We start from the raw sequence: 17,872 nt of genomic DNA, 5'->3' as shown, positions 1-17,872 counted from the left end.
CACAGATGCAGACGTCATAACATGTTCAGGCACATTACATATACATCTCCCATACCCACCTTTTTCAGTCAGAATCAATATTAAAACTATAAAAGTGCAGCTCCTTCTGGTTGACTGATGACTGACTTAATGTCAAGACTAACAACAGAACTCAGTTTAACAACAGAACTGAAGTGATCACAGGAAATGGTTTGCAAGTGTATGAAGGGTCACTGAGAAGTATCTCTGAGCAAAGGCATGCAGGATGTCCACTTTATCTGATGAGCCACTGAAACAAACCACACGGAGCTGTCTTAAACTGAGATCAACCTTTAGGTTATCTTGCCTAGTTTTGCCTCCTCTCTTTGTGTGAATCAGAGGATGCTGATCCACCTATTGTACAACAGAGTGCAGAAACACACCTGCTTTCACACCAACCTGCCATCTACACAAGGACTGGATTTTACACAGAAGCGCATGCCTGGCTTATGAACATCACTAGGGCCATTTCCTGGCGGTTGTTTTTCCACAAAGTATTAGCTGTGCGTTTGTGGACTAAGCAGACATCTCATCACTATTTGCACAGGGCAAGGGGAATGACGACGATGCAGACAGAAACATGCAAAGGACTGGACTGAGAGGCATGTGTTGTCCAGTCCTGCCCCTTACCAGCATCTCTCGCAAAGAGGTTGCTCACCACCGAGGCCTGGCCTCAGCAGCCAGCAGACTAGGGCAGCTGCCAGGGCCCCCTGATGCAGACACCTACCCCAGTCAACCTCCCCCGTGTGAAGCCAAGTGGCCAAAGCACCGTGGCTGGTGCCCTCAATCCCAGCAAGCAGCTGCCATGCTTCTATGGCAAGGCGGAGGACTTCTTCCCACCCAGAACTCAATGTGGGGTTTTCCTTATTTAGTTAAAACATTTGTATCCCATCCACTACCATATGGTCTCGGGATGGTCTTACAATAAAACAAATCGGAGCACAGCCTCCACATGTTCTTATGGCCCTCTAAGCATCACCGAGGCATCAGCCAAGTGCCTATCCCTAGACAAGTGCTCTGATCCTGCACATCATTAGACTCATTCATGGGAGAGCAGGGATGACTGTCTTCCACAGCACTGCAGTCTGAGGCATTAAATGTGGCAGCTGCCAGCCACACATGCCAGGCCCAGAGTATGGTCTGTGGGCACACAAGGCATCCACCATGTTGATGCTAGGCAGGCCTAAGGCATGTAGCCACCTGCAATTCCACAATGGGGGAAAGGTGGAATAGAAAGATAAGTGCTTGGCTTGACTAGGATGAACCTCTGTGCCACAGAGAAGCATCTGGTAATGGAGCAAGTGCCCAATCCATTACAGAGCTAAGCAGGCGAGTCATCAGGGGCCGATCAACCATCTAATCTAGTTCAGCTCTGATGCAACTGAAATCCTTCACATTGTGGATGCCAGGTGTCAGTCACATATGCTTACGTTTTGTCACCCAGTGGTTGGAAGGCAATTGTGTTTCTGTCAGAAACACTGGAAGATGTCATGCTCCTGGCCCACGCTTCTTGGGTGTGGTTCCAAGATGCATGCCGAGCTGAGAACTGTATGAAGAAAGACCAAGAAATAAGCAAGCCCTTGTTTAACTCATGTCACAACATAGACGAGCTTTGGAGGGAAAAAACATGGCATATCACTGAGCCACAATAAAAAGTGGCATAGAGCTTACATAAAACAAGAATAGCTCCTGAATCATAATTTTAGGTTTGTTCTCTGAGAACTTGAGAAGCTATGACTTTTTTTAAAATATCCAGCAGTTCAATACTTTATAAATTTACCTGCAAGAGCATGTAATTCTTAGCATTCTGAACTACTGATTTCAGTGCCCTAATCTTCAAGGAAGTAAAGCAGATTTTTCATTTCTACTTCTGGTCTAATTTTGGAAGAAAAAATCTTACCTTGCAAATGTGACTCCTAGCAGAAAGCACTTGGGTTTGTCTCTGAAAAAGTGAGCATATTTTAAAATATATTGGTTGATTTTGTAAAGTATTTCTATGGTTATGTTCTCCTTCATGTAGCATGACATACAGTTTAAACATCAAGCCACCATCATGGGAAGTAAACTCCATCAGTGAAAGATTGAGAAAGGAGTGTCTGATAGAGGGAAGGAGCATTGCTCCCCCTCTTAGGAAGGTAATCCTTCAGGGTACAAGCCCAACCATGATCTTTCTATAATTGTATTGTAGCAGGTGTCTGGAAGTCTGCAGCCAAAATTCAAAACAGATTATCTGATAATAAATGGACTTTACTGCCAAGGTGATAAAAAGGGTTCAGGAAGATTTTTGGTTTATTGTATTTTAGTTCAAATTTACTGTTTGCCATTGTTCTCACAATGGTCAATCATGATTGTTATCATGTTCATCAATATGCTGTTGATATAAAGATTCTCCTAGCTGTATCATGCATTTTAACATGGTGAATGGAATAGCATTTACTCACTATAAAACATTGGTATTTGTTACAATCCTGTAAAGTTTAGAGAGAACTTCTCTTTTTTGCGGATGCGTGTGGATCCAAGAACACCCCTTCTTTTCTCTGCATCTTTCCCTCTTTTCCCATGGAAAAGCAGTGTGTGCAATGGCTTCCATAACCAACATACAACCAGCTTACAGGAGGGAGCAGATATATGTATGTATGTATGTATGTATGTATGTTTGTATGTATGTATGTTTAGCAACATGGACCCAACTTGCTTAAAGGCAGTGGAGCATCTGTCATCAAGGAAGTTTGGCAAATCAGTGGGAAGAAGTGGTGACTGGAACCCTACACAGGAAACATTCCACACAGCTATGTTTCATTGCAGGCCCCACTTATTATTTATTTAGAGTTTTTGTATGCCATCCCATCACTTATAGCCTCAGGACGGCTCACATAAACAAACATGGAACAAAATACAATTAAAATCCGGAAACACCCTGGCTAAACAATTAAAATCTATAGATATTAAACGTTATTAAAATATTTTTTTAAAAAGGTCTTAGCCTTGCAGAACCTTTCTGATGTCCTGCATCTTGTGAAATGTTCTCTGAGAACTGATGCCCTCTAGAGATGTTGGGATATGACTCCCAGTGTGCCTGACCACTGACCATGCTGGCTGGGGCTGATGGGAGTGGAAAGTACAAGGCTGGAGAAGGCTGTTCTATTCAAAGGTTGCTACTCCCTGGTTTTTGTTTCAAGCACGCCCTCTGGTGGCTGTATTTGAATAACCATAAGGTAATAGTTACAGTTTCAATTTGTATTCAGCTTGTATAGACTTGACAAGAGGAGAATGGACAAGCACAAAACTTGTTTCTGTCGGCAGCAACTGTGAGTGTGCTGGACACTCTTCTCCTTTAAAATATATATTGGGCTTCATAGACTTGTATCCTGCTGCAAATCTAGCCAAATTCAGACCTTGCCTGAACTACTCAGGCAGGCATTCAGAAATTTATCCTGCATTAAACGTAGCACTGCAGTGCTTCATGCACTTTGGAACTGCTACACTGACTGGACCCAGTGCTCCACTTCCAGAGAGGAAGTTTTTGAAGCCCTGCCTGGAGCCTCCTGCATACAAAGCATACTCTGAGGTATGTTCCCTGAGCTCCCTCCTTGTTCTCTTTCTCTTGAAAGAGGCTGCTGTAAGCCAAGTCTATTCGCATGGTTTAGTCTAGGGTTATCTCTCATCAGCCCTATCCAGCATACCCAGTGGTGATGATCAGTTACTGGCCAAAACAGCTTGAGGACAAGTGGCCCATCCCCTAAGTATAGGCTCACTGGCAGTAGCTCTTTAGGATTCCACAAATTGTTTCCTAACTCTATGAGGAGATAGAACTTAAGATCTTTTGCATGCAAAATGGCACATCCTCTTCCTTAACCTTCAACTGAGTCAAAGTAGCATCAGTCTTTCTAGGGTCCAGTTCAAGTCTTTATCAGATGTTCAGTGATTTCATGGGGGCAGAAGGAATTAGGATTCTATCCACTGGCCTTCCATCTAGGTGTTTCCCTCAGCACCATGTATGCATAGTCTGTATGTATAATCAGACCCTAACCCTAAAGGCTTCCATTCAAACAGGGCCTCATGGTTGTGGACCCAAACCTCAGCCTCATCAATAAAATGCATATGCACATCAGAAGAGTTATTCACACCAGCCAAAACCAGGCCAGTCTAGGGTTCTGTTGCAAATTTATGTGATGGAATTGTGCCAAATAAACTAGACCTGAACCACTTCAGTCTTACCTAGGGAATCAAATGATTAAAATTTTACAGTCTAGCCTTTAAAAAGCAAAACAGAAGCAATAAAAATTCTGGACCTGAATCCCAAGTGTTGCTAAATTTTGCTTGGTATACCTGCCATGCACACTTTTGCAGAAGTCAGCTGCATCAGGATTTCAGCGAAAGCAGTAAAATAATGAATCCTCAACAATTTCAGAAGTTTGCCAAATGCTGCTGGTTCCCCAGAAATGTGCACAGGGTAGCAGTATTGGCAATACTTCTATTCTAGTGTTGATGGTATGCACCTTAATTATGACAGTTGAGTTGTATCAGTTTAAAATCAGGCATACACAAAAGCAAAGTCTTCTTACAGAACTTGGCCTTCCCACAAGCCATTGAATGAATTGTGTATATTTGTGTTGAGACTCTTGATAAACTTGGTAAATATATTTAGAAGCTGCAGGAAAGAGAGGTGGACATGACTTTATCTCAAACTGAAGAAGTATGTAGACCAATCATGATTGCATAACATCTCTACTTTAAATTATTAACCCAATTAGTGCTTTATTCACATTTTAAAAACTTGTACAATTTATTACAAATATAAAACAGTGCAGTTTTCCATACATTATCCCAATTCTGAGACAAACACTTAAAAGACATGGAAAAAGCTTTAATCTTTATAAACATAACATTTGCACCATTCACACTCTTTTTCTTCCTCTACCCTTGATTCAAAAAGATCAAACTTACAACATACTGTAGGTTTATTTTTATTCAAAAAGTTACTTGTCTCAAGACATAAATACAAATCAGAAAACAGTACAATTAGGACAATAGAATGTGGAGGACAACAGGTTAAGGTAAATATATAAAACATTTTTAGTTTGAAAACGTAAAGCTGTAAGAACTGCTTTCACAAAGAAACACTCCTTCAAGAGTAAGAAAAAAATCAACTTAAGTTTAAAATCATATATACAGTCCTCTCAGCAGTTCTATTTAAATGCAGTGGTGTGAAGAAGGAAAAAATAATATAGGCAGTACTTTTAGACATGATCGTATTTATGCAAAATGGAGCTAGGCAGATCTGGTTCTGTTAACCCATGATTTTTCAAAATGTTATGATCATTTAGAGAACCTATGGTTTATGGCTACCACAGCCCAAGGTTTGGTTTATGAAGAAGAGGCCTTCTTATATTTGCTTATTTGAGGAAATTACTGTATTGCAAGCTTATTAAGGCGCATGGAATGATTAGAAAGATACCTCGAGAACTGAGAGAAAACTGACAAAAAATATACATATGTAATATAAGTTATCATTTCCTTTAAATGATGTCTAGCTGCCTAAGCATTGCAGAGTAAGTTGATGTCAAAATGGCGTAGATCCACATGTATGTTCTTTGTTGTTTAGAATGACTGGAATTTATTTATGCAAAGTCATGAAATGAAGGTTAAAGCTTAGCTTTCAAAGATTATTAAGGGGTATTGATGAATTTCTATTATCCAATTTAATTTACATATAGAGGAAATGTACTGTAACCTGTTAGAAGTTATCATTAACCTGAAGACTGCTTGCAAAGACAGAGATAGATAAAACAATATAAAATACAAATTTAAAAATCATTTTAAAGCATGAATTCTCATGCTTATCTATTTTTAAACATTGTTAAACTTTCAATATATTTCTGAAACCTCATAATTTTTAAGTTGGAATTTAAAAGTAAGAAAAAACTAAACAAACTGCGCAATTATAAAATCAGCACCAATTTATATATATATTTATATATATATACTTTATTTAAAATTTAGACCCCTATTCCCACACTCTAATAAGCTGTATATTTTTGTTTAGATTTTTTTCTGCAAACATACTACAATAAGCTTCTTTATTTGGAGACAAAATACAGTGGCACTACTGGAAGGAATTTCACAACATTACATTTTTCTTAAAGGACAAGCAAACTCTCGGAGCCATTAATGGGTAAGCAGGATTGATATTTCAGTGTTTTCTGGCAGTTTATGGTTCCTCAATATTTCATGAATATGCAATAAGGAAGTGCTGGGATATTTTGCATTTCTTATACTAAAAATTCTAAATAGGGTTTTGAGTGAAATAATCAGGTTGCAAGTTTATTACTATGATTATTCTAACTGAAACAAAGCTTCTGTCGAAACTGCAATTCTGGTCATACGATTTAAAGCACCCCAGCAGAAAATGTGTTAACTCCTTCTGCTAGTTTTACAAATGCCACAGTTTGAAATCAAGTCATCCCATTATTTCCACACATGATTGCAACAACAATCTAGAAGTCATTATTTGAATGCAGATGACAGCTTATAAAGGGGAGGTGCTCAAAAATATACCAAGCATTTCCTCAATGGCAAGAAATTTAAAGAAGGTGGTTATTTACTACTATGATTTGGAAATAAACGAATATTACATAAATAAAATACTGGTTTGCCAACAGAAACTATAGCTTATCCTCAGGTTGTTTCCTTGTCCTTTATATTTCAGGCAAACAAAACTGCCCCTTCATTGTACTGGATCTTGTAAGCACATTACATTCTCCTTAGAGAAAAAAAATCTTGCTCAGAATATCACTGTATCTACCACATTTTTTATTTTAAAAATCTCCTCTTCCACATTAGAAAATGACTTCACCACGGAGTTATTCGTTGCACTGGTACTAAAACATTGATACCCCAAGAACCTAGGAGAAAGAAAATGTTACATGTTTAAAATGTCACAGTGTAAGTTTTCATCAAAGTGAAGTATTAATACATTTTTCAAACAGGGTATCATCAAGTATAGAGGTAAGTATCAAGTATTAGTGCCAAAAAGGAAGAGCAAAACCCCCTTTTTCTTGCCTTTTTGATAAAATTGGTTTACGGGAATATACAAAAAGATCCTCTAATTTATGTAACTTAATCTTGATGGTATTTCAAGTTACGCATAGAGCAAGCTCAGCAATGCAAATATAATTTAGGTCAGTTGAATGGGACAGAGGCATAAATATTCAACATCAACTGTGGAATACAACAGCCAGCTCATTAGAACCTACAATTTTTAATTTCACTAATTGTAGTTGCATGGTATTAAAATCCTTTTAGTTTGGAGAAGCCAAGAGCAACCCTAGGAATTCAGCTACATTTCTTTATATGATGTTCTACATCAGGGGTCTCAAACTCGCGGCCCGCGAGCCAATTGCCGGGATGGGTGGGCCACGGGGGCGGGGCCCTGCGGCCTTCAAAGCGCCGGCGGCACCCGGGTCGGCCCCCGGGAGCGACGCGGGATGAGCGGCCCACCACCACCACAGTGGTGGAATACTTGATGCGGCCCAGCCCCACCCAGACTGCCCCCAGGTCAGTTGAGTTTGAGACCCCTGTTCTACATCTTTTTCATACAGCACCCTCCTACCTAATATGTTGTTTCTAGTTCCTATACTGAAAAAAAATGGCATTAAACTTAGGGCTTTCGGAAGAGAACTGAAAGTATACTAAGTTAACTCTTCTGAAGTCAACAAGTCAACATATTTCCACAAGTACACATAGCAATCATAGAGCTTCGGACAAGTAACTGAATTTTTGCTGCCATCCTGTGGTGCCATTGAAGAACTGCAGCTACTTTTCCACTAAAAAAGCTCTTTGACACATTTCTTGAAAACCGTCAAGAAGAAAAAAAGATATACATTTTTTAAAAAAAGCTTTGCTTCAAATTAAATTCTGAAAAAGTACTCAGTTCAATAATAGATCGGCTCACTGTTCGATCCAGTACCCTTTCAGCAGTTACCAACTAGCTAAAATTTGTTGAAGAAAGGAACAACTTCAATGTTTTTTCTGGACTTGTAACGACCACCTCATAAATAAACAATACACAGGACCAAGAATTTTGTAAGTACATACATACAAACAGTACTGAGGAAATGATACAGACCTTTTTACACTGAGATCATTTCAGTGGCATTTTACTCCCTTAAACTAATAGCATTTGCATTTTTGCATTAACAATATAGTGTAACAAATAACATTAACAGTTTAATGTTATCCTGACTCCACAAATTAGGGCTGGCATCTTCATCAAAATAAGTGGCAACTGTTATTCTACTGCTTCTTGGAACTGAGGGAGATGTGGGATTTTGTCTGAAAGTGCCTTTCAGAGGCACTAGAACAGCAGAGGGTGGTCAGAAACAATCTCTTCATAAGCTGTCATCTCAAAAGAGAGGTGGGGGGCAGGTCTATGTCATGATAACCTTCAGGCACACATGGAGCACCTCTGGAATGTAGTATGACAGCAGAGTTTATCCTCCAGAACCCTTCTCAGGTCCAACCTTAGGAGGAGGATAGGGTCTTGCCCCCCTTGCAGAAGCAATACCTACTTAAGTGAGTGAATTTGCAGACCATAGAGCATTATAAATAAATATCTGGTTCACCCAGCTTGTCACAGTGCACTTACAGATTCATCCATGATTGATGCAGGATCAAAGAAATCCGGCTTGAGTTCTGTTCTTTCTCTCCTGTTCTTTGATGGCGGCTGAAAAGCAAACCAAAAATCATGCTGGATACTAATCCATCTATGTGATTTGACTTAAGTATCACCACTGTTGATAGATGCTTCTAGAATTGTTAACTAAAACATAAACCAGATATTGGTCGATATCTAGCTACCTGTTTCTGATTTAGTTAATACAAAAGCTACTTTCTGTTCTAAAAGCTACTATAGAATTGCAGCCATCTTATGAAGGCATATAAACGCTTTGCTCTAATAGAAGTAACCAATTTTCTTACTAGATCTATGTCCATGGTATCGAAATCCATGCCTTCATTGAGATCCTCAATGCGCCCTTCAGATGACATCATGACGTCTTCAACAATGGGCTCCTCATCATCCTCCATTAGGCTTGTGCCACGTCGACTGAAGGGTATTTAAAGATGACCAGTGAATTTTACCTTAGTCAGAGAATACATGCACATCTCTCCTAACAGAAATCCCAGAGTGCATAATCATCAACTTGTTTAGATACAATAAAACTGCAGTGAAGAGTCTGTAACAACATGTCCTTCCATTCAAGATTACAGCCCTTCACTTCATCTTCTTTCCCTTTAACAGCCACTCATATTCTTTGCCTAACCATCTTTGCTTAGAAGCATTCTCCAACCCTCCATCTTTCGCTTTTCCCACCATGGGAAAGGAAATTCTTGTGCTTAGTCCCAGCTATATTAAAGCTTGGGATTTTCTACTGATTTCAGTGGGAAGCTCTCATTCTGTCCCAAGGATATCTAAAAACAGTTTTTCAGCGTGAACAAAGAAATGACTATTCCAACAATATGCCCTTTCGTACTGTGTGTTTCCACCTCTATCCTTTTCTAACCACTGTTTCTATTCCCTCTCCCCATTTATGTTGCCAGTGTTTCTCCTGTCCTCCTTTCTCAGTTGTCATTCTGTTGCACTATGTCCCCACTGGGTTATTTGTGGGGAGAGTGGTGGTTTAAGATCTTTTGATCCCTGTAAGCGTCAGGGTTATCAAGCTTGCTGATACTTTCTTATGAATGGGTACAGCTTGGCCTACATTTACTCAAGAAAGCAAAGCCTTCAAATAGAAGGAATTAGTTACAAATAATTCAACCTCTTTTTGACTATTTCAATTCAGAGGATACCTGGTCTTTATTCCATTTATACTGCTATCATATATATTAAATGCAGGTTGCATATCTGCAACTGTAGTTCTTTGAGTGGTCATCTGTGCATTTGGCGGTCTTAAAGAACTGTCAAAATGGTGGGAGCCCACCCTTATATACAGGGTGGGAGGGAAGGGGCGGAGGACCATGGTAAGTTCTAGGTTAAACTAGAGAAATCTTCTTGAGGGAGGCACTGCACAGGCACAGCACCCATGTATACCCAGCGTAGCAACAATATAACCCTTGTTTATCAATCCCAAGGGAAAAAGTTACAATTTGAGAATAGCTGGTCTAGATATGTTTAAGTGAATCACATTTTGCTGGGATCAAGTCTGTCCTGTGTAAATACTTTAACTGTTTCCTCCTCCTTTTAACTATGGTGCCCATCTGTACCATACTAGAAATGGCTTTGAAGCTCAAATTCAAAAGTGTTTTCCCATGTGGCATCATGAGCCACTTGAAAGACCCCCATGTGAGCTATTTTCACAGTTCTCTGGATTTCTGCATGGAGATACTGAAAGTAATTCAAGGTGAAGAATATGAATACCAGTGAAACACAAAGAGATCTGGTATTATGTTTGGGAACTGCTACTTGTCCTTACATGGCATGCTGCAGGTTAGTCCTCAGTTTCACATAGTTCATAGCTGCTCTCTCCTGTTGCTGCCGGGCTGCTTCTTCTTGCTGCCTTTGAGCCAGCATCCATGTCACCTGCGTACTTGAAAGAAAAATATGATTTTTTAAAACTTGGGCAGACCAAATATCTGAGCAGTTGCAACACGGCCCGCAGATTTAAAAATGCATATACTTGTAGTCAATAGGAGGTTGGTGGTGCTCAGCTTGTATTGGATAGACACCCATGTAACTGTCTTCAGGCCGCAATCTTTTGGGCTCCCTCACGATAGTAGAAGTGAGCTGTGGCGTCTGTATCATGACAGGCGTGTGCATTGTTTGCTCCCGGTTCATCCACATGCTATCACTGCTGCTGCTTTCCTCAGCTAGAGAAATAAACATTTGTGGATTAATTCATAACCTTTGTGTTGTGATACATGCAAACAGGACTTCAGTGATAAGATGTGCTGCACTGCTTCTGTACAAAGCACACTGCAATAAAACAATACCCAGCCGGATACCGTATCCTGTCAAAGAATTATATATATTTGAGTAAATCAACTAAGCTGCACTTTAGTGATCATCTCCCCTTTATGGCTTACCTATCAAAGTACTACTACCAAGCGAACTTGATTTTTAAAAATTCTTTTGATCTACACTTCAGGCAAGCTGTGGTTTGCAAACCCTCTTTAATCATAGCTTCAAATTGTATTTGCAGAAAATTCCTGGCACTAACTAAACTTTGGCTGAGTTAGCTGGATGTCACAGAAATCCAGGAAAGAAAGATGGAACACATGAGTCTATGCTTTGAAGGAGAACAAATGTATCATCTGAACTGAGCTAAGAGTTGAGATGGAAATGTTCTTTTTTATGAACACTGTCTAATTGCTCCCAGATCCCCAGTTATCTGTCACTTTTCAAAGAAAAACAGGGAGCTGTAGAACAGCTTCTGGTTCCTGCCATGAGAGGCTCATTCCTACAAGCAGCACCCTGCATGAATGGGTGCTGGATACTTCCTAGGATGCTCTAGCAACAAGGTTCTATGGCAGGAATAAATGATCCTACTCTTACTGACTTTTTCCCTTTAGGAGGTGGTTTATTGGAAGAAAAACTGTTGCTTCAGGACCAAGAAGTGGCTTCAGGACTGAAGAGGCAATGTGTGCACACACATACATGAAAAGCTCTACCAATATTCCTCATTTAACTTTCAAGGTCTGCAGACCTGTGGTTTACACTCCCAAGTTAAAAACCAAGCACTCTGCTCCAAAAAGAAATAGTGAATTCAAACCTTCAGGTAGTTTCCGCTTCCCTGTGGCTGGCTTTGTTTTCTTGTTCCGTACTGTAGACCCTCGATTACTGATTCCACTAATGACTGACATGGTATCATCATCACCTCCAGCTAGTAAAGAATTCCTGTAAGACATGAGTGGAAGCCACACATCTTCTCTTCGGAGAGACATCTGAAAGGTCATGAACTTCTCCAGGTAAACATACCTTTAAAAGAACAATTGTTATTAGTAAACACTGGCTGAATTTAAATACATAAAACATAGAGGGTTATATGAAGTTCTTTCAAATTTCTGAAGACAGAGATGACCATTTTTTTGCATGCGATTCCACTCCCCACCCCAGTAACAAAAACTGATGGCAGTCATAGATAGCCATATATTACATTTGTCGAAAAAAACATGTATTATGTGAACCAACCCCTAAATCTCTTGTATACAAAGTGCTTTCACAATCAAAGTTGTACTAAGCTGAAAAAGCTGAATTGGCCCTGCTTGGAATACAACAGCAACAAAAGACACAAACAGCCTTCTATGACTATAATGGAATGCTGCCTTCGGAACCATCACCAAGTTCTCCCTCAGAATTCTAGACAGAAAAGCAATTCTTTTTCCAGAACTAAATCATGGACAATCTACCTGCCTTAAGACTAGTATCTAAATTAAGAAGTCTTAAGCACTAAGAAACTTCCAGTGCTTAAGTTAATTCATTCACAGAATAGTTAAACAACTCCATAAAAAAATATGTCCACATTGTGACCATCTTTTTTAAAAAGTCTGATCACTTAATCACAATGCTAAATGCCCTTTCTAAGAGATTCATATGAACAATCAACAAACAAACATTTGCTATGAAATCTGATTCCCTGTTAAAGCACAGTTCACACAATCATATGGTACAAATATGCATAACAAATTATGATCGTGCTACATAAATGTATGCTTTAAAATTCTGCAAATACCAAGAATATGCATAAAATACTTACACAGTTTTTTTGTCCTGCCTGAGAAGTTTGGAAGAGAATTCACTCAATATATCGAGAAATGCCAGATTTAAAGGTGGATGGCTCTCACCTTGTGGGTTAGGCTCTTTAAAAGCAAACTCTATGCCATCCCTGAAAACAATCAGAAATATTTATTTTTCTATGCAAAGTTTCTAGATACATTAAATGTAGTGAAGTAAGCACTTAAAAAGGGTAAAGATTACATTTAACAAGTATGAAGTACACATTTGGGTTGGATTCAGACTTAAGTCAAAGCCACTGAGTATACCCACTGAAACGGAAGTTAGTTGCGATTAAGTCCAATTGATTGCAATGAGACTTGCTCTTAAGAATGACTCAGTTTGTATCAAACTATGGTTCTCCAATTCCAATAAAACATTTTAAATTAAACATTTATTTGAAAGGCTGCTCTCTCAATGCATTACTTCAAAATGTGGCACATTTTTTTCTTGTGCAAAGAAAGCTTCCTTATATAATCAGCACTCCTGACTCACATGGCCCAGTCTTGTTTTTGGATGATGTTGCTCTTCAGGTCAGCATTCTCCAACCTGGTGCCCTTCCAGTTTTGACTAGAACAGCCATCAGCTCCAGTCACTATGGCCAATGGTCTGGAATACTTTAAGTTACAAACTGGAAGATCTGGGAGGGACCAGGTTGGGTAAGACTGCTCTTAGGGCTTCAGAGTTCTCAATTTCCTGCTGAACAGGTAATCTCCTCCATGCAAAACATGCTCTACCACTGAGCTACAGCCCTTCCAGCTAAAATAATTTCACACAGACCACTGCCTCTCAGCAAGACATGAGGCAGGAAAATTCTAGCTCAGCGGAGCAGAGCTAAATATGCTCTGCCATCAAGGTTTGTGTGTGATCCCATTACTAGAAAGATCTTAGAAAGATGTTGGCATAAAGTTAATATACACTGGTCTGAACATACCCAGTCTTCTGCAAACCTACCCTTAAAACGGTCAATTTATCTGGTATGAACTTGAGCTTTCCTCAAAATGGTGGAATATCTGTGATAACTGTATTTACAACCCCTTTTAACATATTATAATATGTACTTTGATATAACATGTATTGGATGCAAACCACAAGCTGAGCAAATTATTTAAAGTACATGTCAATTTAAGCTGCACTATGTTGGGCCTCCTTTCGCTTGCTGAAAATCAAGAATGGAGGAAATCAATCATTTCAGTTAATTCATAAGAAGTTACAAAGCAAAGCAAATGTTGGCAATTACTTGTGTAACATAGCAATGGCTTCTCTTGTTTTCAGTTGATCAAGTCCAAAGGTTAATGCAAATCGTCGAGCTAATTCCTTAATGCCGCTGAATGTTGGTGATGATCTGTCAAAATTATACCCATTTTCTTGAATCATTTCATTGAAAAGCTGTATGAGGAAAATAATTGTCAGTCTTAATCCAATTTTTGTACGAGTTAAAACCGCATTTTCAAGAGGAAAAGGGTTAATGTATGTTCTCCATGTGCCACTGCTTTGAATTGTGCTCAGAAACAGACTGGCAGCCAGTAAAGCTGTTTAACAAGACAGTCATAAATTTGCTGTAACCTGCCCTGGTCAACACTATGGCAGGCCACATCATTTTGGACTGGCTGCCATTTCCAAATGTTTATTCTGCATGATGCTGGTGCACTACACCTCAATTGTGCAAACCCATTTCTGGGCTCTGGTGAAACCTGGACGTCCACATTCAGAGCTGAGCCAAGTCTTCAGGGAAACCCTAAGTATCAGTTAATAAAACTTTTTAATGACTAGTTTTAAAACATGCATGAACTACAGAACTCAGCACAGAAGAATTAGGCTTAAATCAGTTCTAGGGATCAAATGCCAGGAAGTAATTTGCTGTTAATATACCCCTGATGACCATAACAAATGTCACAAAGGCTACCCTGGATATCATTTTGGCCTCAGGATGTGAGCAGAGGAGCAGAGCAGTGGGTATTCAGTTCACTATGAAGAGAAAAAAACAATGAACCAGGAAATAGTTGAATGTGTAATCTCTAGTTCATCTGAACTCACAATTCTCCAGTTCATTAGTTATACTTTGTCTGGCAGTGAAAGAGATCAGGAAAAGAATCTGCATCTTTACTGCTAATGTGTTTTTCATCCCACCTTGACTAGAACTATTCCTGGGATGAAGTGTCACCTGTACTTAATCAGCCCACATTCACAATGATCCACTGGCTCAAGGAAGTAGCTATCCATATTCAAAGGTGCAATCGTATTCAGGGGTACACATAATGAAGAATTTCTAAAACAGACCCATACTCTGGCCTCTGGGAAACTGTCCAAGGGCCATCAAGTATTTTAACATGTCCCTGTCCAAAGCTGTAGACATTGCTATAATTTCAGAATAATGGAAAGATCTGCAGTGGCTTTTCCATCTGAGGTTGGAGCCCCAACCTCAGGTGAGATGAAAATGAGCGGGTAGAATGGCACTGAGGATCTACAACATCCCAAAGCCTGCCAGATCCTGTGACTCCACTAGACAAGCTTAAAAGAGGGTTCAAATGAAGAAAGGATCAGACAAGAGAGCAGAGATATGAAGATGGCTTCTGTTGCTCCTTCTGCTCTCCCAGGCATCTCCTGACAAAGTGCTGGAGTTGCAGAGCTCTCCTTTGAAAAGTTCTGCATATGTCCTTTCTGTTATGACATTTCATGATTTGTAGCCAAAATTAAATACAATTAAGATACATACATCTATCACAAAACAGATTCTAGAGAACAATAAATACATGCAAGATTATGAAATGGGCTTATTTTACAAATAGCTCTTTAAAATCTTATTTTAAAAATAGCTCTTTAAAAACTGAAAATGGCAGTTTTAGTTCTGCATTAGAAAACCAAAGTGGTTTAAGTTCCATGAACTATGCTTGCCAGGTTTGAGTAGCGGAATTCTCTAAATACTTTAGTAACATACAGCCTGAAGTGCTATGTGGCAAATACTACTAAAGTATTTACGCAATAAGGAAACTTTTCAAAGTGTGTGGGATTTATCTGATATCCTGAGTTGCACTAATCATTTTAAAATAAGGAATTCTATCTTTAGCCAGCAGACAAAGTAGGCACTTTACTCAAGAAAACACCTACCTGTTGTAAACTGAGAATCAGAGTCTTTGCACACTGGATTTTGTCTATTTGCCTTGTTTTACTCATCGTTTCTTTGATAATATCCCCATAGTCATTGTAATACTACCAAAAGGAAAACACACACAAGAAATAGCTTGATTTTAGTTTGCAGAGGTATTTACTGTAAGCACAGTTTAGTGTCAGAAGCACATTTAAGGAATACGGAAAATAAAATACTTTAAAGTGTATAAATTGAACTAACATTTCCTCTTGGGAGGAACACTAAATATGCAGGACCAATATAAGACTTCAATACTATACCAAGGGACGGGGAAGGAAGCCTGCTTGGTATTAATGTAACAAGGGTCACACAATGCTTTTGCACGAAAAAAATGATCAAGGAAATTGAACCAGCTGAAATGCATATCCCATTCCCTGTTTCAGAATATGTGAAATGTTGCTGATTACCTTCATATATTGCTTAAAAATATCTGCCGCTGTATTCATTTCCACCACAGTATATACAATAAGTTTACAAAAAGCTGCAAGTAAATTTCTTCTTTTGTGCAAAGCTTCGATCTTACTAGCTTCATCATCCTGCTGTCCATCTAAAAATAAAAGAGGGCATATAATAGTAGTAAGGAATCTAGATTTCTATGCAACTGTTTTCAACTGAACTTTTATGCACATTTTAATCCTATGCTGCGGCAAGCATTGTTAGAATATCAGAAATATGAGACTTTTAAGTATAGGACAGGGTACAAAAGTTTTAAATAAGAGAATCAGGTGCTTTGCTGGCAACTGCAAGTATTTCACAGAGATACTTTTCGCATGTCACGCTAAAAATATTTATAATAAATATTATTTTCAAATGTTTTTGACTACCATTTCCATTAAGATCAACCAGCCTGGCCAATTGCCAAGGACAGGCACCAGCCTGGAGTGGGCTAACCCAGAGGCATCCCTTTAGGGGGGATTGAAGCAGGCCCTCCACACAAAGCCAGGTAATTTTAAGTGATAGCTTCAAAGCAAATAGAAAGTTCCTGCAGTTGAGTGTATGAAAATGAAAACTGGGGCCTAGTTCTCACTGAACTAGTAAGCCCAAGCAAGCTGTAACTTTTTAGAGACTACAGATGAGAGTTGGAATGCCTTCTCAAGGAAAAAAGCCTTACATGCAAAATGTTAGCCTTTACAGGAACGTAGAGTGCACTGGGGGATAGTGAGTTCTAACCCTACTTCTCAATGTAGACCAAGACCCACTTCTACAAACATCACTCCCTTCCATAGGGGCAATTTTGCAAAGAAGTTAACTCATGCTCCACAAGGCCTGCACTTGGGAGAGGTTCCCAGCTGTTCATCTCTACCTTTCCATACAATAAAAGTAGACAGTAGCTCACAAACTTACTTGACTTAAAAAACGAAACGAAACAAACCAAGCCGAACTGAACCGAAACAAAACAAAGGAAATGCCTGACAGGATGGCTTTCATGTGCCTGTACCTGCACTGTTGCTATCGTCATCCTGATCAATGAAGACATGATCTAGAATAAAGCTCAGCAGTTCAGACTGTAATGAAGAATCAGGAGTGTAAACTAGTGGCTCTAACATGTCACGTCCTCCTGACATAATCTGATGGCTGAAGATCATTAATACATCACACAAAATAGTGAAGGCCTGGAGAAAAAAATTAACAAGAGGGATCATAATCTTTTTAAACATTAAATGCATATCTTTCCACAAGTTAAACAAAAAACAGAATCTAACATCATAGAAAAGTCTATTGCAAAAAATTATGAGACAGCATATTTTTATAATAATCACCTCAGCAATTATATAACTTGCACCTTGTAGGTTTTCCTGACACCAGAAGAACACAGATCTATTTTCTCTATTTATTAGTTATTCCATCATGTGGGCATACTCCCACATATTCCCTAATTTTGCACTTCCTCATGCAGGTATAGAAAAAGAAGCATGTATATTCTTCCCATCACTTAC

General features: G+C 39.1%; 1 protein-coding gene across 1 annotated transcript in view; it reads right to left on the bottom strand.

The window, feature by feature from the left end:
- Positions 1-4,750: 4,750 nt before the first annotated feature.
- STAG2 (stromal antigen 2) overlaps positions 4,751-17,872 on the bottom strand; it is a 73,061-nt gene continuing 59,939 nt past the window's right edge. Inside the window, exons 24-34 of the mRNA XM_044427499.1 lie at positions 17,374-17,548; positions 16,343-16,482; positions 15,896-15,997; positions 14,028-14,176; positions 12,771-12,899; positions 11,787-11,992; positions 10,695-10,884; positions 10,491-10,604; positions 8,998-9,124; positions 8,666-8,743; positions 4,751-6,923 (exon numbers count right to left, since the gene is read on the bottom strand). Coding sequence (XP_044283434.1) covers positions 6,900-6,923; positions 8,666-8,743; positions 8,998-9,124; positions 10,491-10,604; positions 10,695-10,884; positions 11,787-11,992; positions 12,771-12,899; positions 14,028-14,176; positions 15,896-15,997; positions 16,343-16,482; positions 17,374-17,548 — 1,434 coding nt within the window. The 3' untranslated portion in view covers positions 4,751-6,899. The remainder of the gene's footprint in view (positions 6,924-8,665; positions 8,744-8,997; positions 9,125-10,490; positions 10,605-10,694; positions 10,885-11,786; positions 11,993-12,770; positions 12,900-14,027; positions 14,177-15,895; positions 15,998-16,342; positions 16,483-17,373; positions 17,549-17,872) is intronic.

The sequence above is a fragment of the Varanus komodoensis genome, unplaced genomic scaffold (assembly GCF_004798865.1).
Source record: "Varanus komodoensis strain SLA01 unplaced genomic scaffold, ASM479886v1 scaffold18_3, whole genome shotgun sequence".
NCBI classification, from domain to species: Eukaryota; Metazoa; Chordata; class Lepidosauria; order Squamata; family Varanidae; genus Varanus; species Varanus komodoensis.
This window is presented reverse-complemented; position numbering and strand designations above follow the sequence as displayed.